Here is a 24,827-nt window from a genome sequence, read left to right on the forward strand (position 1 = left end):
TTGTCCTTAGAGTCGACACTTTTATACTAAGTAAAGCACAGTTACTTTTTGCCATCATTCCTGTCTGGAGAAAGAGAGTCTAACATGGGTAGAGCCTGACGGAAAACCAGACAAGTTATAAACATGCCTTGTATTTAATTCGATGATCTAAAACACTTTGTTAGGAAGTGAACATGTAAGTGAGCACAATGACATGACTGCATGTCCGTACTCCTATATTTCAAAGATAAACTGTGTACGCACAACCATTGTTGTCAAAGTTTACTGGTCAACGTTGAGGTAGGAAGTTTGCAATTTATTCACAACAGACAAACTATATAAATCTTCTCAAAAGAAGGAAACAAAGTTTGTGTGGTTTGACCAGCTGATTTCAATGCAGTCTTGTTGGAATATCCCCAAATTTCAACAATGAAGCTGGATGCTGTTATGATTGATAGGAATAATGGCTCAAAACAAACACACAAAAGCAAACAACAACAAAAAAGAAACACCCTCATGTAAGAAAAATTACTTTTTGTTGACTGGAATTACTTTACCTTTTAAGAATCAGTCTGATGATTCACCTGTTTTCTTAGTTAAAACCAAAAATTGGTTGGAAAGTTTTGCTGGTAAGACAAATGTTAGGTCTAATCTAGAAACCTAAAATGTTGTTATTTTTTAAAACAAATCTTACTTATTCTCAACCTAAATGTCTGTAAATCTTTTAACCTGCAAATAACTAATCAGTGCTTATTGATTAAGTTTATAGAGGGCTCGTCTCATACCGTTGCAGACAGTGGTCTTTTCATGACATATAGTGTACATTTCTTGGTGCTAGCTTTGTTGAGTTAAGTATGTTTCTACCTTTGACTTGAGAAGTGTCTGCTGGCGGTGTGTCTGGTGCATCTGCCTCCTCTGGAGAGCTGGAGAGGGAGATAAATGACGGCAGGGCCAGAGTGGGCATCCCTGGAGCAGCCTGAGGGTCCTGTGGCATGACGACCGACAGACGGGGCCTAGCGCAGAAAAAATACACAATTAGCCATGACCAACCAAAGTTTTATTGTCAGTCAGGCAGACGATGATTTGCATCAGTAATAATAAAACAGTTAACATTTTGTGTTTCTAACCTTTTCAAAGGCTCCTTAGTGCGTGCCTTTTTGGCTGTAGTGGCGGAGATGTTACTGGCACTTCGTTTGACTCGTTGGCGGTGCTGCAGCTTACAGCGGGAGCCCCGTGGGCAGGAGCCAGTTTTAGAGAAGTCTGGACACACCAGAGTGTGTTTCTTCTTACACTGGTGGATAAAGACACACAACATCAGGTTTAAAGTTTCACAGTCTAAGAAAGTCACAACGGCTCAAACTGAAACAAATAAAATGCAATATGGATTTGCTTCTGACCACCGTGAACTAAAGTACCCCTATGTGTGTTTGTGTGTACAGAAATATGGGTGAGAAGCAGTCAACATAAAAAAATATACAAACAGACATTGACAAAAATTGAAGTTAACTCACACATAAATTTACAAAAGAAACTATAAAAGCCATCCATGTAATGCAGAATGGAATCTTTCTGTCCTTCTGTATGTTTCAGCTGAACAAGGCCTGACAACCACAGTTTGACTTGGTAAAAAGCCACACTGCACCGCACAAATGGTATCACACAGGAAGCAGGGGTGACAAAAGACTAAAACTGCTTTAAAATAAGAAACTGACTCAACATCTCTGATAACATTTTGTGAGTGTGTGTGTGTAGCTGACATTATGACCTGCACAAGAGTGTGGCTCCCAATATAATCATATTTCAAATACATGTGATCTAGCTTAAGGAGAAGAAAAAAGGTGTATTAAAGTATTAAAAGTTGCCAGTAAACGTCAGGTGCTCATATTAGATTATTATATTGAAAAAAATATATCCTGTTTGGCTAATTGTGGTTGTACAGCATTTAACAACATCTTCAAGAAACCCCTTGTTGTTTGGTTATGGGTATTGAAATTACTGCATTATATCAGCTCTTGTATATTAAAAACAAACAAACAAACAAAAAGTCTGATGAATGCTTTCATTATACCTTTGGGAAACTGTGGTTTATATAAAACTTAGAGAGGCCTCATGATCAGAATCAGTTTGGGCCTCTTAAATTTACCAGCACTATTCTTCTGTTACGTAAGTAACTGTTGTTGCAGTTGTTGAGTCCTCTAGCAATATCTTAGAGGAGCATGTACAAACAATAAAAAGTGTTTCCACTTTTTTAAAAAGACGATACTGTCTGTTTAAATTTAAGATTAAAGATTGATTCATGAACACTTGGACTGGATCCAGCTACCTGAGTGTCTAAATTGCAATAAAAAGCTCCAAAAATGGACAAAGTGAAAAAGATGTCCTTTGTTTCAAGCAGTGGTCCATTGATCTTACTACTCACAGAGAAGGACTTATGGACAGGATTTCAAGTGGTAAAAGTGAGGCCCATCTCTTGATTAGATACTTAATATGATACTCTTGTAAGGTACTACTTTTAAGAGATTATGTTTGTGTCACCCTCTCTTTTAATGTGCAAGTTGAGCAAGTGGGTCATAGCTAGTGTCATTCGGAGGAGCACTGTGCATGAGAGAGTGAGCTTTCACATGCATGTTTGCAAGTGAGTGTGTATGACAGAGTAATATGGGTGTAAATTGGTAGCTTCATTCTCTACGAGATCCGATCCCTCCCACCTGTCAGAAAAGCTAATTATATACACTCTGGGGTGCAAGCTGCAAGGAGTGTGTGTGTCTGTGGAGGGGTGAAGAGTGCGGGACTGGGAAGCAGATTGGTCCCGAAATAGAGTGTGTACCAGGACGTGTGTGGAGGGGAGAGGGATCTTGAGATCGATTTTCCAGGAACACTGTGGACTCTTGGTCAACTGTCTCTGGAGTCCAGTGGTCCTGACTCACTGCCATCAGAGCCTCTCTCACCACCCTGACACCCATGTTCCTGCACCCCTGGGTGCCAGGGCAGCCCAGGATCAGCTCGCTGTCAAATGTTTCTCTGGATCATCTAATAGGGCTGTGGTTTTGACACAACATTTCGTTCAACAAATTAGGTCTGCTGTTGGTGTCAATGATAAATGCTTTATATTTGGTGCATGATGTCACTGCTGAACCGGTCCTGTCCTCTTATGTTGCGAATCATGACACACACTTCAGCTTATTATCATTCTTACCATCAAACAACTGACTGGCTAAAAGTCCTAACCCCACAGAGTCAATATATACTGACACAAGACACTAAAATGTGCATGTTCTCATATTTAAGCAGCTGGAACCAGAGAATCTTTAGCAGTTTTGCTTGACTTGATTTATCAATTATCAAAACTGTAATAATTGAATAATGGACTCCGATAACACTAACAGATTTTTCACTTTTCACAAGGGCTTCAAACCTAACTGCACAATGCCCAACTTTTTTTTCTTTTTAAGTTAGCCCTGGTCTATCAAACTCAGTATTCACACTGAGTTGACAAACAGCCCATCCAATCACAGATTTGTTTTAAGTAGGTTTGTATTTTCTAAGCCTCAAGTTTCTGTGTAGATGCAGGCCTGAACACTACACAGAAACTTGCAAGATGGCAGGTTTTTGTCCATTTAAAATGTTGGAGTTTTAAAAAAATAACTATTTTTAAACTTAATTTGGTTTATAACAGTGGATAAACTCCATTTATCACCTCTGCTAACCAGTCAAGATGCACTAAACATCCATTTCCCCCTTTGTTACTGAGTTATAGCACTGAATAATGACCAGAAAAGTGTTTCTGCAGAACAGTGCAATGTCTCAGGCAAGTTAAGCTTTGACCTTTTGGATATGAAATGTCATCAAGTAAAATTTTTTTTATTCTTCAGTTATGGCCCAAAACTTGTTCTGAAAAATCACAATGACTTTGACCACCAAAACCGAAGCAGCTCATCCTCAAATCCAAGTAAGCATTTGTGCCATATTCAAAGAAATTACAGATTTTCAAGTGATACTGTTCACAACACTGTTTTCCCACATTTCAGCACCAATATTGGGCCAAAAGTATCACAGAGAGCACAGGAAACACAGTTTGTGGCAAAAAATCACCACATACCTTTCCATTCACTTTGTCTGGCAACTTAAAATGCATTACAAACTAAAACGTTTCTAAAAAATACAACTACAGTAACAAAAACAGTGAAGAGATGGAGAGCTCTACAAAAGCTTTGCAATTTTAAGGCCACTCTAAACATATACAGTGCTTAACAAATTTATTAGACCACCACCCAATGTAAGGTTTATGGAACAGCTGCCCTAAACTAACACCATTGGTTATTATCAAAATATTTTTTTATACTTCTGTAATGGTTAATACACCAGTATGTAGAAGCTCTTTAACCAAAATGATATAATTTTAATGCTAAAATATAATTGTTGTTATCCATTAATTTTCAAATTTACAGTTTTACAAAAAAAAAGAAAAAATAGTTAAGCACATTATTATTTCTTAAATAAAGATGTCAAATTATAGTTATTTACTTGCATTACTGAACAGAAAAATTTGTTTTAGTCCATCCATCCGTCCATCCATCCGTCCATCCATCCATCCGTCCGTCCGTCCATCCATCCATCCATCCATCCATCCATCCAATTTTTTCTGCTTATCCAGGGTCGGGTCACAGAGGCAGCAGGCGGAGAAGGTCATTCCAGATTTCCCTCCCCCCGACAATGCTTTCCAGCTCTTCCTGGTGGATACCGAGGCAGTCCCAGGCCAGCCAAGAGATATAATCCCTCTAGCCAGTTCTGGGTCTATCCCGGGGTCTCCCCCCAGGTGGACATGTTCGGAAGGCGTTGGAGGCGTTCGAATCAGATGTCCAAACCACCTCAACTGGCTTCTTTCGATGTGAAGGAGCAGCGGCTCTACTCAGAGCTCCCACCCGATGTCCTAGCTCCTCACCCTATCTCTAAGGCTGAGTCCAGCCACCTTGTGGAGGAAGCTCATTTCAGCCGCTTGTATCCACAACCTTGTTCTTTCCGACCCAAAGCTTGTGACCATAGGTGAGGGTTGAGAGGTAGATGGACTGGTAAATCTTCACCACGACAGTCCGGTACAGAGATGCGATCCTGAGGTCCCCAAATCAGACACTCTCCTCACCCTGGCTACACCTTGAGATTCTGTCCGTGAAGACCACAAACAAGATAGAAGACAAGAGGCAGCCCTGGCGGAGTCAAACACCCACTGGGAACGTGTCTGACTTATTGCCAAGAATGTAGACACAGCTCGCACTTTGGTTGTACAGGGACCGAATGGCTCATAGCAGTGAGCCTGGTACCCCATACTCCCTCAGTACCCCCCACAGAGTCCCTCTGGGAACACGGTCATAGGCCCTCTCCAGATCCACAAAGCACATGTGGACTGGCTGGTAGAATTCCCATGCTCCCCTCAGCAGCTCCGCAAGGGAAAAGAGCTGGTCCACTGTTCCACGACCAGGATGGAATCCCCATTGCTCCTCCTGAATCCGAGGTTCGACAATTACTCGGAGCCTCCTTTCCAATAACCTCTCCAGTCCCCCTTTTTGAAAATGGGAACCACCACCCTGGTCTGCTACACCACAGGTACCGTACCCAATGCCCACGCAACACTGCAGAGACGTTTCAGCCATGACAGTTCTACAATGTCAAGAGCCTTTAGCATCATAGAGTGAATCTCATCCACACCTGGCGCTTTGCCACCGAGGAGCTTTGTAACTACCTTGGTGACCTCTACCACGGATATGGACACAGAAACCCTTCAGCAGAGGACATGTTTAGGAGTTCAGGAGTTCCTCGAAGTGCTCCTTCCACTGCTCGACAAGATTCGCCCAGTCTGGGTCAGCAGTTCTCCCTGGCTGTACACAGCCTGGGCGAATCCCTGCCTCCCCTTTCTGAGGCGTTTGACGGTTTGCCATAACTTCTTCGAGGCTGACCGAAAGTCCTTCTCCACAGCCTCCCTGAACTTCTCCCACTCCCGAGTTTTAACTTCCATGACCGCTGCAGCTGCAGCCCTTTTGGCCGGCCTGCCTGCTGCTTCAGGAAACCCCCGAGCCAACCAGGCCCGAAAGGTCTCCTCCTTCAGCTTGAAGGCTTCCCTCACCATCGGTGTCCACCAGCGGGTTTTGGGATTGCAGTTCACCCTCATTACGCATTTGGGTTTATCAGATCTGTCCAGCAGCCTTGCCTGCATTGGATCCAACTCACCACCCGGTGGCGATCAGTTGACAGCTCTGCTCCTCTCTTCACTCAAGTGTCCAAAACATACAGCCGCAGGTCTGATGAAACAACTACAAAGTCGATCATCGACCTTTGGCCTAAGATACTCTGGTACCAGGTACACTTATGAGCAACCTTATGTTTGAACATGGTATTTGTTATGGCCAATCCGTGACTACCATAAAAGTCCAATAACAGAACACCGCTCGGGTTCAGATCGGGCAGGCCGTTCCTCCCAGTCACGCCCCTCCAGGTTTCACCGTCATTGCCCACGTGAGAATTTAAGTCACTCAGGAAAACGATGGAGTCCCCATGCGGCACCCCTTCCAGGACACCACCCAGAGACTCCAAGAAGGCCGGATATTCTGAACTGCCGTTTGGTGCATAAACACAAACGACAGTCAGAGCTTTCCCCTCTGCAACATGCAGTCACAGAGGGACGATCCTCTTGTTCTCCAGGGAGAACTCCAACAAGGCAGCGTTCAGCTGGGGGCTTGTGAGAACCAGAACCATGCCTTGGTCTGCTTAATCACCAGATCTAAATCCAATTAAAAACCTGTGGAAAATGATCAGATGCAAAATGGAGAACCACAAGCCCAAAAACAAAGCAAATTTGTTTGAATCTGTGCAACAGGAATGGGCTGCTGTGACAGCAGAACAATGTCAGAAGCTGGTGGAGAGCATGCCAAGGCTGCAGTCATCAAAACCATGGTTACATAATCAAGTACTAACTCCTGTCTGTATCATGTGACTAAAACAGACAGAAAAGAAAACATGGAATGTCTAAAAGCACTGTTTTTGGCAGTACAATGCCATAGCTATTGATTTAACAACTTAAGTGATTTTTGTTATTATCAAGAAAACCATGGAAAATGGCTAGACATCAGCTCTTAAATTAAACTCGTATGAGCTGTTTTTGCTGTTATCATTATATTTGTCCAAACAAATGTACCTTTAGTTGTACCAGGCATTAAAATGGACAAGAAATTGAAGAAAACAAGTGTGGTCGAATAATTTTTTCCATGACTGCAAATACTGCTCATTGGTAATCAATTAGACTGGTAACTGATATTTGGAACTAATATACATTTGCAGTAAAAATAAAAATATTGGTGTCAAAACTCTGAATAAAACAAATGCCAACAGAAAACTTCCTCAAAATGACTTTGCATGGCTGTATATTTATGCTTTACATGCATACTGCCGCAACAGTGACCAGTCAGCTAGTGCTGTGAATGGCATCAGAGCCAAAGTAGTAGTATTTGTAGTAGTATTTTCAAACTATTGATTTTATTGGGAATTGTAAAAAAAACAAATCAAAAACAAGAACCCACAAAAACAATAGTTTCACTATCAGAAAAATGGTGAATATCCGATCTGATTATCACCCAAGCTGATAACTGGTAAACCCCTGTTAGTGATAAAGGATCATCATGCTTATTTGTCACACACAGTGTCTCCCAGCATCTGTTCCCACCCTACTGACAGCCAAATTAAAAATGTAACTGTCGCATAACCATCAGTCCCAGGAGGACTGAGCACTCATCTGGAGAGGACTGTGATGGGTCAAGAACTTAACCAGTGAGAGAAACAGAGAGTGCTGGAGAAATTGACTGCAAAAGCTCAGTTCACTCCCCACAGCTCCATACATCCTAATTTTCATAAAAATACAGAGAGAAAGAGAGAGAGAGAGAGAGAGAGAGAGAGAGAGAAAGGGAAAGAGGAGAAAGAGAGATGGGAAATGGGAGGAAAAAAGCTAAAGTGGACAGAACATCTTTATCTCACACCAAGTTAACAATTTTCCACTTGATTTAAGGAATGCTGGGATGTCTCTGGGGCCTATTAGAGAGCTCTCTGCTGGGCCAAAACCAGGAGGAGTCAGCACATTTACCAAGAGACTGAGAGAAGGAGCAGAAGAAGCAAGAAAGAAAAAGAGAGGAAGGGAGGGTGGAAGATGGAAAAGACAGTAAAACAAAAAAAGGGACATCACATGCATTTACAACTTGGGCATTACGCCAACACTCATTGAGAGCAACTTAGTGGAATAGAACAATAAATGAACTCAGGTTGATACATTAGTAAGATAACAAGACGGAAATATTGAGAAAATTGGGGTTCACTGTGTCACTAGACTTCAGGCTGTCATCAGATAGACATTAGTATTCTCCTAATTTATTTAAATGACAGCACTATGTTGATGCAGTGGGGGTGCAAATGCTGAGTAAAAGAAAAAGCATGGCCACCCTGTTGCACTATGTTGCAGCAATATTGCAATTGCTGATATTCCATTGCAAGCAATATGTAGTATCTAGTCTTTTTCTAATTTTGGGACTTGTGTGAAAATCTGATTATGTTTTGAGTCATATTTAGAATTGTCTACATTCCTGTATTAAGGGTCAGAAACTTTCAAGCACCACCATATAAAGCCAGCTTTCCAAAAACCTTAGATGACAGTTGGCCAGAGACAGAAAATGAATCCTGGTGACTGTCAACTTAATGTTTTAAGGGACAAAAAAAGATGGATCTGATTTATGGGCTACATAAAGGTGACACATCAAAGTCTGAAGGGGGTGGGAGATCGAACTGCCAACCATGAGATTAGAGGGCAGCCCGCTCTACCACCTAGCCAAGGCCGGCTCCCTCTCTCTCTTTTAAAATGGCTCAGTCATGGTGTTAACTGCTTATTTCACTAAGGATTCCTTTTATCATACGTGTCAGAAAAGTTCCAGGACTGGTGTCACAAAAGATATATTTCAAACCCAAACTACGAGTTTTCCCCTTCAGAAAATCAAGAACATTGCCATGCTGGAGCAACTTCCCTACTCACCCCACCTTGCTCCGTGTGATTTTTTTCCTCTTCTCCAACCTCAAGGGGTCATCAAGGGGACCCGTTTTGAAGACGTGGACGACATCAAGATGACTGTTACGACAGAGCTGCAGAGGATCCTGGAAGAATCCTTCCAGGAGGGCATGGTGGCAGAGAAGGCTGAAACTCTGGGTTAGGTTGGGTTAGACTCCAGGGAGATTACTTCGAAGGGTAAAAGTTGTAGTTTGTAGTTTGGATTTCAAATATATCTTTTGTGACACCAGTCCTGACACTTTTCTGACACACCTTATTTATATATATCTGGAACACCATTCTTCCAAAAGATAATCTGTCATTTGTTGTTTTGATGATGGTGGGCGCATTGATTAACACGTTGGTCCAAAGTGTCCCAAAGCTGTTCAGTTGGGTTGAACTCTGGAGACTGTCAAGACCTTATCATATAAGTCACATCATTTTCATCAAATCATTCAGTGACATCCAGAAAGGAACCATCATGACAGAAAAGTTTTATCACAGCATAAAGGTGATCACTCCGAACAACTTTGTATTGCATTGTAATGACCCTTCCGTTTAAGGGAACAAGCAGATGGCAGCATAATATCCCCACAGCATAACAGACACCCAGTCCCCTCAATGTAGGGGTCAAACGTTCAGGTTTCACTTTAAATTGTCACCCTTCTGTATGGAAGGGAAATGATTAGAAACAGCTAAAAATGAATCCAGTGGAGTAAAGAAATAAGAAGACCAATTAGGAAAACATACACAGCCCTGCGAGGTGGAGGGTGAGCGTGAGACAAAGCCACGATGAGGCTGAATGAGGAAGGATGGTAGCGGGTTTGTGAGGAGGAGGAGGAGGAGAGGAGGATAGAGGCAAGGAGCAGACTTAACCCCTGAGCTGCTGGAGTGTCTGCCTGCCTGGCCCATAGTGCCATCCTCAGCAGTTTTCCCATCTATAATTACTGCCTGCTATCCATCATAGAGCCGCCAGAGCCTCACAGCGTAGCACTCCATAAACACACAGACATATGCACTCAGGCACAAACACACACAAACGCACACGAGGGAAAATCACAGACCTAAGCACTTCAGCTAATAGAATAAATATTAATATCCCTTTTGTTTTCTATATCCTCATTTCCCCATGCACTATTTAAATGAGGTCTGACAGTGTGAAAAAGCATCTGTTTCACACTTAACACTCAAAAACAAGCAGGGAGAAAAGGAGAGGGAGAGGCAGTAGGAGACAAAGGGAGGTTTAAAAAAAAACACAGGAGGGGGGAGGATGGAAGAAGGGAGGGTGTGTTTGAGGTGGACATGGGGACAGTAAGTGTATGTGCATGGGGTGACTTGAGAGTCTTGAGTCATGTGTAGGTGGCTCTCTGTTACCCATCAGGCCCTCAATGTGTCACTCAGCCACTACAGTTATGCCATTATGGACTACCACCCCCTGCAGCTGTTCCTGCCTGTGTGTCACTGTGTACATGTGTGTGTGAAGGGCAGGCAGGCGGGCGGGGGGGAATTGGTTACCAAACTGCTTGTTTACCTAAGCCTCAGTTTAGCTTCAGCGGAACTGTATACATGTTATACAATATAATGTGCATTCAAGTGAAGAGCACAGCTCAAAGAAATAACTTGTAATCAGATTATGGTGTCAATGAAGACGTAAATCCAAATATAGTGAGGTCAAACCAACATAAGTTCTAAAAAATACTAAGTGCATTGTATTATCATCTGTTGGTTTAGTTATTCCATTCAGACTGATTCAGTAATACAAGTTACAACAGTGAAGGCAGATAAGGGGTGTCCACAGCTCTGTCCAGACCTGGTTTAACACTGGTCAGACACTGCCTGAATCTGCTGTACAGGAGTCTATACAAAATATTCAAGTAATGTCATGCACAAGAGGGAAAGCAGATGCAAAAACACACACCAATCTGTATGTCAAGAAAAAAAAAAATCTTCAATATGTTTAACTTTATGGGCTCTCAGAAATATAAACATTTCTAGGGAAAGGAGACAGAGGACATGTAGCTGCACAATAAGCATTAAAATGCCAAAGCCTGTGGTACAAGGAATTACCTATATGCACGCATGCATCTGTACGTGCACATGTGCAAAAATGTATTAATATTGTTGTATAAATGCTGACATTACTATTATGCTACACTGTCCTATTATTTGAATACATTTTACATTGATGCAATATTAAGGCAATGTCAAGTCATCCTTCACTGCAGGAACTTGTGAGCTCTTTCAAGCCTGAAACTTTGTGCCTGTTCTAACCACAAGATCTCCCTCTGTAGAACCTTTTTCAGGGCCATTTTCAGAGGAGTAAAATCTACTCCAGGGTAGGTGCCTCAGAGTGGCAATGAAAAGCTGTTGTGCAGGGTTGGACGTCGATTTAGCTAAACTCGAGGAACACAAGTTCTGATTAGTTTAACATGGAGAAGGCAACAAACACCACTTTCCTGTCCTCTATGTCCTCATCAAGTAACAGTCTTCTCCTCCCTAACATCACTATCAACAGCACAAAAATGACCACATAACAAACTTCCATTGGTCATTTCTGTGTTGGCCCAAAGAACTGGACTTACATCCAATACCTAAAATGTATCGTTTTGGCAGAGAGAGAGACAATGTGGTCATGGCTGAGCACAACAGAAAGCCAGCAGAGTAAAGTGTGAAGTGAAACGTTACATTATGTGGTGCTTTCTCAGTGCAACCTCTTGATCTCGAGTTGCAAACATGATTCTGTGAATACTTCCAAACACAAGTTATCTGTGACATTTGTTTGGTATAAACTGATGGCATACTCCAAAAAACAGTATCAGACACTTCTACTCTGAAACAGGTTTAGTGTTTAAATGTGTTTTGATGCTGGTCACATGCCATTAAAATATATGTCACAACTATGTTTTCCAGCATCAGTTTTAGTCAGCGCCACAAGCCTACGGATTTGTAAAACTATAACTTGATGAACTGGTAAATCATAGCTACTCTCCTTACTTCTTGTCTTGCCTCATAATAGTACATCTTTTTCTGTACAGCTGACAGTGAGGGAAGAGAAACTTATATTTTAGGTATAACAATATCCAGAGCTCTATGATACTGTCACTGAGCTAACTATACCACTGCCATTTAAAGACAATCTTTAAAAAGAATTGGTGAGCCATGGGAAATGCACTGGGAAGCTGGACATGTGTTCTCGTGTTGAGGTTGTTTAAATTCAAATTAAAGAAAAAGAAGCACAAGTTGAATAAGCTGGATATACAGCCCACACAGTCATCAAGAGCCTATGACATATGGTTTGCACAGTCTGAAGTGCTCCCTCAGATGAAATGTTTTTCATATGCTTGTGTGTGTTTTTACCTTCTCTCCCACAGGACAGTAGCCTCTAACAAAGTCCTCACACACTTCAGCGTTGCGGGACACGTAGACATGACTGTAGGGACAGTCGCTGTTGTTACAGATGCCCTTCAAGAAGTAAGAACACACCGGCATCTAGAAAAAGACAATCAGATATCCTAAGAAACTGTGTATACTGTAATTATTGGCAAAGACAAGGTGCAGAGATTTATTCTACAGAAAAGAAGTAAAACTCATAGGCTAAGAAAGGAGCTCTACATAAAACAATGATTCATGTGACTGGTGAAAGAGCAGGCTTTCTTCAGATGTTCTGTGACTGAGCAAAAGTCTCAGATTATTTGTAAAATGTCCAAAAACAAACTTAATTGATTTGAGTGTCTGGTTGAATAAAGCATTTGGCATTATTCCTAGAAACCTATCAGATAATAATTGAAAGGTATTTATAAAAATGTGCTTCTGATAGCAAAAAAAAAAAAGAAGAAACTGTAGCCTCTTAATTGGGTAGTGAAAAGAAAAGGTGGAGGTGGTTTGTGTTAGAAAAATGAACATCATCTAGAAACATTGTTTTATGTAAATATAGATGAAAAATCAACACAGAGAGAAAGAGAGGCGGTGATGAGAGCATAAGATTAAATGAGATTATATGACTTTGTAAACAGACATGTGGTTCTAAAACCACACCACCGTCCTGTACAGTTCAGACATGTCCTGTGTGCCAAGCAATCTGTCACACTGAGCAGCTAAATGACCTTAATTGCAGTTGACAGCGGCAGAGTGAGAGTGAATGTGTGTCTTGACAGCATGTGTGCAGGTGTGTGTGCAGACAGATCTACTGTTTGGTGTGTGGGGCAAGCCTGGTGGAGGCCGGTCTAAATATATCTGAGAGAGTTTGGTTGGTCGAAGGGGGGAGGTCGAGTGAGGCAGAGTGTAAGAGGGACTCTACCTCGTTGAGATGGGATCAGTTCTACCTAATTAACTGCTACAGAAATATTTATCCAGGCTGCAGCTCGTCCAGCTCTCATGATGTGTTTATGTGCTCTGGATGTGTGCACTGCGTAGGCTGGGGGGTGGAGCGCGGGTGGTGTTCCCAAGTGTGGGAGGTGGGAGTGTAATGCCAGGGGAGTTGGCTCATGGGAGTCTGGTTTCAAGGTATTTGTGGTTATGGGGGGGCAAGAGGGTTGGGTGCAGGATTCAGGAATCAGGCTTATCTATCCACACTAGAGCCTGGATCAAGTTTGGAGGGGTGCTGGGTGCTGGGTGCTCTCCCCCCCCTGCATACAGTCCTGATTAAGGGGTCTGCATGAAACAAGAGTGAGAGTATCCTGTGGAGGGAGGGGCCAAAGGTTTGGGGGCTCGGGGTAGCTGTTGGAGAGGTGGCATTACAAACAGACAGCTGGGCTCTCAGCACTTACAGGCAGCAGTGTGACAAACAACACAGGTGCTGGGCATTGTGTGCGTGTGTGTGTGTGTGTGTGTGTGTGGAGGGTGAGGCAGTAGTGCACCTGTTGCAGAGTCGTTTGTCCCAAAGAATGAAAAGCTAAAAAGGCAACTTTCGCTTTCTGAGTGAAACACTTTACTCTGAAACACCAAAAACACTTAAATTCACACACATCAGCAAGGCTTTGCTCACTCGTAGATACAGCTTCCAGGTGACATAAATTCATACCATTCAAGACTGCTCTGTTAATTGAGAAACTGTTTCACCTAACCTGAGCCCTCACTCTCGCAATCAATTCAAATTTGTAAGACCAGTTGTTTTTAGGTTACATGCAGGGACAATTTGCTACAATTGGAAAGAGTCTAAGAAGAGGATCACTGACAAGAAGATTGACCTTTGTTTGTCTAGCTTCGAGCTGCATTTGGGCTGTGTAATAACTCATTATAAAACTGAAGCAAAAAAAAATATTTGAAGAAAAAGTTAATAGGGTGATAAAATTGTGATTAAAGCCACAATAACAAATAGTTTTGCACCCTGCTTCAGAGGAGGAAAATGTGCGTGATGTCAGGTCTGTGGCAAATATTGTATTCGATGTTGCTGTATATGCAAGAAACCTGTGCTACACTCCAACATTTCAAAAAACAGATGAATCCCAGTAACGGTTCTTTCCCCGGCAGTATACACAGCTACGAGAGTCATTGAAAGGTAGGTCTGTAGATTGGGTGACCCTCAGGCACAAGTCTAACATTTAGGCTGCTCGTTTATCCGTTAGCCCCTCCCTGAATCCCCCATCAGGTTAAGTCTTCCTCATACCATCCTGTACCATGGAAACAGGAGACATGCCAAGAACGCGAACATGATCCTACAGTGACTGTACCCAATAGCATGCCATCTTATACCTACACACTGTATCCAACTTTGGCCTTTGCAATGAAAACCCATAAAACACTATGTTGTTCAACATCTAGGCTGTGAGTGTGCGTATATGTTACCTTCTCCTTCGCGACCTTATGGGAGAATGGGCAGACGCCATCTGCCTGCTTGCACGTCCCTCTCAAAAATCTGCAGATAAGAAACAAAAACAATCCTGAAATGACAAATGCTCAAGGCAGTGTGAAATATCGGGAGTCAGCGGTTGTCCAAATGTTTTTCCCCTCTATAAAGTTCTTCTGTAAATAATATCTTTCTTGTTTGTCCTCTGGATCTTGATATAGCTATTCCTACTCTTTTTTTCAAGAAAGTGTATTTTTAATTAGAAATGCTGATCAAACTATGCCCCATTTGAATGATTTGCTTTTGTAACAGGAACCAAAAAAACTTTCTTGGCAGCTCAGTGTAGCTAAAGCCATCCCACAAAGTGACAGGGTAGTCATTTTTACTACTGTTTCACTTGATTGCCACAAAGTCTAATCTTTGGCCTAAATGTGGCATTAGCAATGTACTCAACTGGATTTGAAACCCTGTTTGGATGTAGACGGACAATCTATGCAGAACACAAAAAGGACTTTAACACCTGGAACTGTGGATTCCTGAAAAAAAAAAATTGCTACTTCACTACTATCAGATGCATCCTGGGCACATTGCAAAGAGATAACGTTTCCTCTCAATACTGAGGATTGCGCATCAAAGAAAAATAGCCAACTTCCTTTCTGCTGCTCATCAGTATGATTCCGTTCTGATTTGACAAAATGGGATGATCTTGTGTATTTCTCTTACCTGGTGCAGACGGCCACCTTGTCTGGGTCGTGTATGTAGGGACAGCTTGTCCCTCGGTTACATTTGCCGAAGCGGTTATAGTACATGCAGTACTGCTTTTGCTGCTTCTTCTGACGAGCATGTCTAATGATGGCAAGACTCCGTTGGACTGCACGACTGGATTCAAGAAACAAAGACAAACCACAAGTATCCACAATCAATAATAAGCCAGTGGTAACTAAAGAGGACAAACTATGCTAGGATTAAAGTGTACCCTTTCATTACTGTGATGGTTTCCAGGTAAAAGTACACCATGTACTAATTTTAATTTTAAAAGATTACTTCTGGCTTTACAGTCCTTAGCTGACAGTGATGAAAGGCAGTTAATATTGGAGGAGAGAGAGAGGAGGATCAAATGCAGAAGTCAGGACTGGATTCAATTTCATGTTGGTGCTGTATGTACGAAGAGATGCAGGACAGCTCACATATACTGTAGGTAGTAATTCAAAAGTTTGGAGGACTTTTTCCACTTTTTGCATACAAATCCATGTATATTTGTGTATAAGTGTTACCTGGCTAAGTGACGAGGGCTGAAGGGCCGTGTCAAGGCAGGAATCACGTGTGAGCCATGGGTGCTGGAGAACTGTCCTAAATGTAGAAGAAGCAAGAGAACAGCAACTGAAAGGTAGCCTGCGTTCAGCTTACTTAGACAACAATCTACATACACTGCTCAAAAAAATAAAGGGAACACTAAAAAAACACATCCTAGATCTCAATGAATGAACTATTGCAGTTAAAAAACTTTATTCATTATATAGTGGAATGCATTGACAACAAAATAACATAAAAATGATCAATGCAAATCCAAATTATTATCCCATGGTCTGGATTTGGAATCATACTCAAAATAAAGGTGGAAAATCACATTACCGGCTGATCCAACTTAAGTAGAAATTCCTCAAGACAAGTCAAAATGAGGCTCAGTCGTGTGTGTAGCCTCTACATGTCTGTATGACCTCTCTACAACGCCTGGGCATGCTCCTGATGAGGCAGCGGATGTTCTCCTGAGGGATCTCCTCCCAGACCTGGATTAAAGCATCAGTCAACTCCTGGACAGTCTGTGGTGCAACGTGGCGTTGGTGGATGGAACGAGACATGATGTCCCAGATGTGCTTAATTGGATTCAGGTCTGGGGAACGGGCAGGCCAGTCCATAGCATCAATGCCTTCATCATGCATGACCTGCTGACACACTTCAGCCACATGAGGCCTAGCATTGTCATGCATCAGAAGGAACCCAAAGCCCACTGCACCAGCATATGGTCTCACAATGGGTCTGAGGATCTCATCCCGCTAGCTAACGGCAGTCAGGGTACCTCTGGCTAGCACATGGAGGGCTGTGCGGCCCTCCAAAGAAATGCCTCCCCACACTATTACTGACCCACCGCCAAACCGGTCATGCTGGAGGATGTTCTCCACAGCAGCAGAACGTTCTCTCACGTGCTCAGTGTGAACCTGCTCTCATCCGTGAAGAGCACAGGGCGCCAATGGCCAATCTGCCAATCTTGGTGTTCTCTGGCAAATGTCAATCTCCCTGCACGGTGTTGGGCTGTAAGCACAAGGCCCACTTGTGGATGTTGGCCCTCATACCACCCTCATAGAGTCTGTATCTGACAGTTTGAGCAGAAACATGCATATTAGTGGCCTGCTGGAGGCCATTTTGCAGGGTTCTGGCAGTGCTCCTCCTGGTCCTCCTTGCACAAAGGAGGAGGTAACGTCCTGCTGATGGGTTGTTGCCCTCCTACGGCCCCCTCCACGTCTCCTGGTGTACTGGCCTGTCTCCTGGTATCTCTTTCATGCTCTGGACACTGTTCTGAGAGACACAGCAAGCCTTCTTGCCACAGCTTGCATTGATGTGCCATCCTGGATGAGCTGCACTACCTGAGCAACTTCTGTGGGTTGTAGACACCACCTCATGCTACCTCTAGGGCTGAGAGCACTGACTAAATGTAGAAGTGACCAAAACATCAGCCAGAAAGGATGAAAACAGAGAAATGGTCTGTGGTCACCACCTGCAGAACCACTCCTTTATAGAGGTTGTCTTGCTAATTGCCTCTCATATCCACCTGTTGTCTGTTCCATTTGCACAACAGCAGGTGAAATTGATTCACAATCAGTGTTGCTTCCTAACTGGACAGGTTGATTTCACAGAAGTGTGACTGACTTGGAGTTACATTGTGTTGTTTAGGTGTTCCCTTTATCTATTTGAGCAGTGTACTAAGTCTGCAGAAAAGGTGGGAGAGATTAATTCAGTCAACTAATTATTCACTGACTATTAATTTAATTTTATTTGTTTATTGTTTTTGTCCCATCATCCAAATTCTCGAATTCAGCAAAGTCACCCCCTTGAAACAACAGCTTATAAGTACCAAACCATTATAGCAGCAACATAAAATTAAACAAACTTCGGGTTTGTTTTGTTGCTTTCACACAAGGAGGTCACAATTGGCTTTGGTGGAGAGCATGACAGATGTGTGGAGGGCTTGTTTGAACTGAATTTCTACACATTTTCATACATTGATAATTACTCATATCAACATTGTTTTAGTGAACTGAATTTACCCACACAATGTCCATTAAATGTATTCCTCTATGAGGGTACACCCCTCTTTAGGAAAGCACGAGTATGAGAACCCAACATATGACCACAGAGGACCACAGAATTGGAAGATTTTTCAAACATTTACAGCTTAACTGTGTTATATTAGTTTTGCATGGTGACAAACACATGGTTACATATTCAAAAGAAGAGTCAAGAGTTTCTTCTGTTTTGCTTTATCTATGTGGCGACTCATATTGGGGTTGTTTGAAGTAAGAAATCTAATCTACTGTAAATTGAAACATTTTTAAAACTACTATTCACATCTTATATGACAGACCTGAAGCTGTCTGATAGTGGGTTTGTGCAGCCAGATGCAATAACAACTTGATATGTGACTGGTTATTTATACTGTGGTGGTTTGACGCATTGGTGCCAAAGCCAAACGTGACGTCCAGCTCTGTCTGAGAACATCATAAACACTATGTGCCAATGCACTCCACAAACACTGGAAGAAAAAGTGTGTGTGTGTGTGTGCGTGCGTGTGGAGGGTTGTTCGAGGCTATGAGTGGAGTGGACAAGAGGACAAGGAGACGAGGAGGTTATGGTTACAGATGGCAGTTGATCTAATTCAGACCTCTAATTTTGGAACGTTTTTGGCTGTTAAGGCTCTCATCAAGTGTGTGCTCTGGCATGATTTAAGCAGAGCAGGATTACACTCTGGTGGCTCAGTACCAACAACAAATGTGAAGCTTGCCACAGGATGATGTGATATCACAACTCCTGTTGGGAAGACACTTGAGGAGTGTACCTAGAGGATGAGAGAACGTGTGCGAGTGTGCTGCAATGCTGGTCACGAGTTTAACAGAATGGAGCTCTTCAATTTGACCTGCAGGTTTAGTTGCACCAGAATGTCTAAAAGAGAGGTAGAGAAGCCTGAAGGTGCAGAGGCAGATCTGGGCTTTAATCTGCACCATCCAGTTCTCCAGGCCCTCCCCCTCGCCGCTCTGACAGATGACAACTTTATTATTTCAGATGGCAAATCCAGCTAGCTCCCTTAAGTCTATTAGAGGCCATGTGGACAGAGCTACAGTCACAAACATGAATAAACACTCCTGTGTCACCTCAGTGTGTACACAGGCTTACTGGCCTATGCTCGCACTCTATGTCCTCAACAGGACTGGTTACTGAACCTCTGTATACTTTCAATATGAACTGAAATGTGTCTAAGAACAGACTACCAAAAGTTATTAAGTAACAAATGCTAGCATGAAATGAATAGTCAGATTTATGCTTTTGTTTCATTGTTCTTCACTCAAATTGTTCCTGATTTAGATCTTTAAAATTGTATTTAATCATGGAAATTCTGGAATTAGATTTATGGTTCTTGTGCAGTTGCTTGTGAGTGGACAACATCCATTCACTAAAAAGTTGGTGCCTAAATTAAGCTTGAGTGGAAAAACAAGTTTGTGCTTCTCAGTCATATTGGAAAAAATATTGCTTTTGGTAATGGTGGCATGATATTGACTTGAGTATCAAAAGATTTAAAATGATACCCTACCATCGTCTTGTACAAACTGTACTTGTGTGTTGAACCCTCATAATCTCTCGCTCTTTAATCTGATCTGCTTTTATCAGAATGACAACTTGAACTCATTGGGCATGTGATTATGAATTGTAAGTAAAGAAAAAAATAAGAGAGAACTGTTATAATTTTATCTAGTTAGTTACATTTAGGCAAAGGCCATAACATGACAGCGATAATTACTTGTGATGTCATCCGTTTATTTTTTACTTGCAAACCACCGTGAAAGCATGTAATTAAATCGCAAAGTTTGGTTACATGAACAAATCCCAGGTGTGCTCCCTCCCTGGCTCCTAACAGACCATCATATCCCCTGATAATAGAGCCTCTTCAACCTCCATTGCTCTCCCTGTGGCTTCTGTACGGCCGGTAGGTAGTTGGATGCCCTTGTGGGATGGGGTTTGTGGTCTAAAAATACCTGTTACCCCATGTTCCCCACCTGGTGGTCTGCTACAAGGACTGACGAACATGACTACAGGGTAGGCCAGTGTGAGGTTCTCAGCCGGTGAACCTGGTCCAGTCGGATAACTAGGAGAAGCCTCAGTATGTTGTGGTAGCTCTACCCTAGTTGCCCTCTGCGCACCTCTGGGTTTTACTTGCAGTCTTTTTAAAAAAAATGTGTATCAAAGGAAAATGATTCCTTTATCCATATTTATTTACATCTATATGTGTAAATGTATTTGTGTTTTTCATGTAGTATTAACATTAAAACTGTTAGTTGTGTACATTACTAAATAAGGTAAAGTGGTTCAAATTAAAGTATATTGGTTAAGTTCAAATTAAACCATTTCTTGCTAGTCTTTATGAAAAATGGGCAATTAAACATGATAAAATTATCAATGACTAAAATGATACATTTTTCAGCTAAATCACCAAGGTCTAGTCATATTAATCTAAAAATGCTTAAGTAAAAAAAGTACATCAAGTTTAGTCTTAATTTTTCTGTTGACAATAGACAGTATGAACATGTACAAGTTTTTCCCAGAAAGCCCTCAAAAGCAACAAGAACTATTACATGTTGACATTTGCATTTTGTTTTGTACTGAACATTTTCCAAAGGAAAATTAAAATTTTAAAACTATTCAGGTGTGCAAATTAATATATTTATAATATATTCAAAATATTCAAACTTGACGCATAAACTCCTCAACTCCTTTTTCTCTTGATCAGTACTCATGGGGAAAAAAATAAAGGTTACAATTTTAGGAATATTTTAAATCAGTGACTTCAGTTGTGTGAATTATCAGCCCTCTGTCAATTATTCTGATGGAACCAAGTAACGATAAAACTCTACAACATGTGTACCTGTTCGGTTGATCGACATGCTAGCTGTCGCGGTGCGGGACAGCTTATTGGCCGACACACGATACAAGGAACCCCGAATCCAGCACATGCTGCTTCCTCTCCACTGCTGGATGGATGACGGGTGTCTGTCATGGGGAGGTCGAAGTCGGCTCTGAAGGAAATTCCTAAGAGGAACAGGGATTGAAAAAGAATATTTCATTGACCTATATATATATATCAACTTGAAGTCAAATTTTTACTAATTTTGCTTTATTGCCTTTGGACTGAAGAATAGAATTGTCAGTTTAGCTCAGTTTACAAACTGTGTGAAATTTTCAGTCATGTTTTGCCCTTAACTAGAATATTATCCGCTCATCCCTCTCTCAGTTTCACCCCTCTTCAGCTCATCTTCCCTCCAGCTCTTCCACTATATATCCCTTCTTCACTTTATGTTTCCCATCCTGTAGTTTTTCCCCTCCCTCCCCCTTTCTCTCTCTCTCTCTCCCTCCCATGTCACAGCACTCTGTTAAATTGCTCCTCTAATGGAAAGGACGGCAGTGTGGAAATGGAGAGAATTGAAAAGAGGAGAGGAGGAAATCAATGAGATAATAGGCAGGGCAGGGGGCCAGAGCAGTAAGGTTGGCCCCTACACTGGAGTGTGGAGACCACACACACACACACACACACACATACACACCTACACAACCATACACACCTACACGCGCACGCGCACGCACACACTTTAGTAGAGCACACTCCTACTACAGTATGTACAGTACACACAATCACAGGCCTTTACACACACGCTCACCATTCAGGACTCACTCAGTAGGCTTGTGTACGTGTGCAGCAGCTGTACATGCGAGCCTGCAGTGTGAATGGGGCTGCTGGGTGGTGGTGGGGCGGTGCAGGGGTTATGGCGATAAATTGCGCTGTCCTGTCACTTCTATTTGGGGTGGATTGGGGCTGGTGTGCAGGGCGCCGCTGGAGGTAATTTGCTGCCGTATTTCAGATGGGCTGGAAATGGGTTTAGAGCGAGAGTTCATGCCTCCCATTACAGAGAAGAGAGAGGGTTACCCCGAACGCATCCCGCGCGCAAAACAACTGACACAGACGCCTAACACGTGGAGAGCTGCTGCACTGCTGCAAATAAGAAAAAAACGGACCAAATATCAGCCTTCAGTTGCGTTCACATATGCAGTGTACCTGACTTTGTGCCATAACTCAGCAGCACAGACACTGAGTTTCACAGATACAAGATCAGTGGCTGCCCTACATAGGGCAACTGCAGCCAGGGGAGCTGTAATGGAGGCTAATGTTGGAGCGCTGACTGCCACCTAGGGAGGCTTAAACAAGGACCGGGTGGCCTGGGGAGCCACAATGGAGGTTAATGGGGATATGACATGAACAGTTAACACAGATGGCAGTTAACCCTGATACAGGGCTGCAGTCAGGGGGTGACCAAGGGTGTAACACCCAGTCTGTTAGCATGTTTTCTCACTGGGTTCATATGTTTGAGTCCGTACCGCAGAGTGATTGTCCTACTGATCTCAGACTCTTGATTGAAGCAGCAACGAACAAGTGTTCATTACTGCTTCTATCTGTAATATGTTTACATGCTCTTCTTATCAAAATGCTGTTGTTCATTATTGTTGTCCAGAAAGGATGATGGGACAGTTTATGTTATCATTTGACTGCTTGCAATGAATTAGATTTCTCTGAATGTAAACATTTTTGATGCACTTTGAGAAAAAGAGTGCCACAGAGGCACCCAGAGAAGTATACACCTAATAAATCTAAGCAAAGTGATGCAAGTCAAACAGCTTGATCAGGTAATCTTTAGAGGAGGGGTTAAAAATGGAACACTGGAGCGGACCACCACACATTAATATACAAGCATAAAAGAAAACAGCCATGTGAATGTTTCTGAACAACACTCATGTTCAATAATCCAGACAAACAACAAGTATGTACTATTTTCACCAAATTGATAACAGATTCATAACAAACAGCCTGTGTTAAAATACTGATAACATGTAGACATATGCATAGATCTTAAACGGCTGTGACCATATAAGTGACTTTTTATTGTTTCATTGATGTTCCTGGAAGACTCATTTGTGCATAAACTAAGATGTTGGATTTCTGTGCAACCGTACATACAGCTATGTGAATAAATTCTACCTTCAGGCCGAACACCATTTGTGAAAACCTCTGCAGAGGCAGATGAGCAACACAAAGAGGTAATCTTCCCATAATGAAAGAAGTGAGGAGGAAGGGAGAAAAAAATCAAACAGTCCAAGCAGCACAAGAGATGAAACATCCCATAAATAATGACATTATCCACAAACAAATATGTGTGTTTTTCTGTTCGACCCCAGCCATAGGGTGACCTGATGCCCTTGACCTCCATAGAGATATTTGTTATCAGAAACGCTCCTGGCTGGTCTGCTGCTGGACAGTCAAGTAGTCTGGAAGGCCTTTCAGTGTTGCATACTACACAGATACACTATTACATACATTCCTGGTACAACACCTAAGCGGCACTTTCATATCAGCACCCAGACTTCCAAACTTTCTAAAGCTGCACCAATCAATATTTTCTTTATTTGCATTGGATAAAATTACATCATGTAACTTACAGCAACAACACATTGGTTTAGTGCGAGGTAAATTTACTGTATGTTCAGTCTTGTAGTTCATCAAAGGGGTTTGACAAAAACAAGGTTTGACAGCCCACCTTATCTGCCCAATAGCCAACAGGTCAATACTGCAATAATAAGTGTTGCTTAGCCAGTCCATTTTGCAGTACACAATGGCTAGACTACACTTCACTAATGTTCTGCTATTGGCTCTGGCTTGTTTGCATTTCTTTAAACCAATCACAGTCATCTTTGGTAGAACTAAGTGAATGATGTGGTTTTGGTGTTTCCTCAACATAGTGGCACACAAAATTGTTGTGGTAGAATATGTGCATGCAAGAAGACAACTACTGTGGTTAAAATGGATAATCTAACAAAAAAAAACAAACAAAAAAAAACAGCAAGGATGCTTTATCCAAATCCTTGGGTGGAAGGTTGCAGCCCAGAGGTTTTTGTCATTGATGTTGTTTTTCTTTGCAAAGTACATTTTGAACACGGAAAAAAGAAAGGAGAGGAGAAAGCTACAGGCTTACAATTTCCCTTAGCATTGCTCAAGATGACTGAGATTGGTGTAAACAAACAAATAAACCAAAACATTTTTTCTCCGATAGACTATTACCAGAACTGACACAGCACTGGGGAGATAGATAAGACAAAACTTTATTAATCCCAAAGAAAATTATTGTGCCCATTTGGTCAGAACAAAAAACAAAAAAAAACAAAAAAACTGACATAACATAAGAAATACAGTGCTTAAAAAGCTATGACCGAAAAGATCACAGTGATGACTTTCAGCTTAAAAGCTGTTCCCATTCATATTTGAAAGATGATTTTAACTTTCATACTGGGTCAATAGTTTAGTATTTATCAGTTCCATAAGTCCCGCTGTAATTCCAACTGTAATTCTTACATACATTTTTCACTCAGTATGGATGTTAACTACTAAAATAACAGCTGAATGTCAGTACTTTAACCTCACTGTCTGGAGAAATGAGAACAGAATAGATGAGATTCTTGCAATCTGATTTGCATTATACATTTTAAAGTGAAGTTTAAGTTCAATATTTAATGTGTATGGGATTTAAAATATGTAATGGAGCATTACCATCAAAGCTGTGACTATCACCCTAGGAAGTTTGTAAACCCACTGACACAGTTTAAATCCACAGTCAGATGTGC

At 41.9% G+C, this 24,827-nt stretch overlaps 1 protein-coding gene across 1 annotated transcript in view; it reads right to left on the reverse strand.

The window, feature by feature from the left end:
* The window catches only part of zc3h3 (zinc finger CCCH-type containing 3), a 74,753-nt gene that overhangs the window by 3,124 nt on the left and 46,802 nt on the right, over positions 1 to 24,827 (reverse strand). Inside the window, exons 5-11 of the mRNA XM_008281796.1 lie at positions 21,028 to 21,191; positions 16,112 to 16,187; positions 15,561 to 15,716; positions 14,837 to 14,906; positions 12,410 to 12,541; positions 1,107 to 1,270; positions 844 to 992 (exon numbers count right to left, since the gene is read on the reverse strand). Coding sequence (XP_008280018.1) covers positions 844 to 992; positions 1,107 to 1,270; positions 12,410 to 12,541; positions 14,837 to 14,906; positions 15,561 to 15,716; positions 16,112 to 16,187; positions 21,028 to 21,191 — 911 coding nt within the window. The remainder of the gene's footprint in view (positions 1 to 843; positions 993 to 1,106; positions 1,271 to 12,409; positions 12,542 to 14,836; positions 14,907 to 15,560; positions 15,717 to 16,111; positions 16,188 to 21,027; positions 21,192 to 24,827) is intronic.

This window comes from Stegastes partitus, unplaced genomic scaffold (genome assembly GCF_000690725.1).
Source record: "Stegastes partitus isolate 25-593 unplaced genomic scaffold, Stegastes_partitus-1.0.2 Scaffold245, whole genome shotgun sequence".
Classification (NCBI taxonomy): domain Eukaryota; kingdom Metazoa; phylum Chordata; class Actinopteri; family Pomacentridae; genus Stegastes; species Stegastes partitus.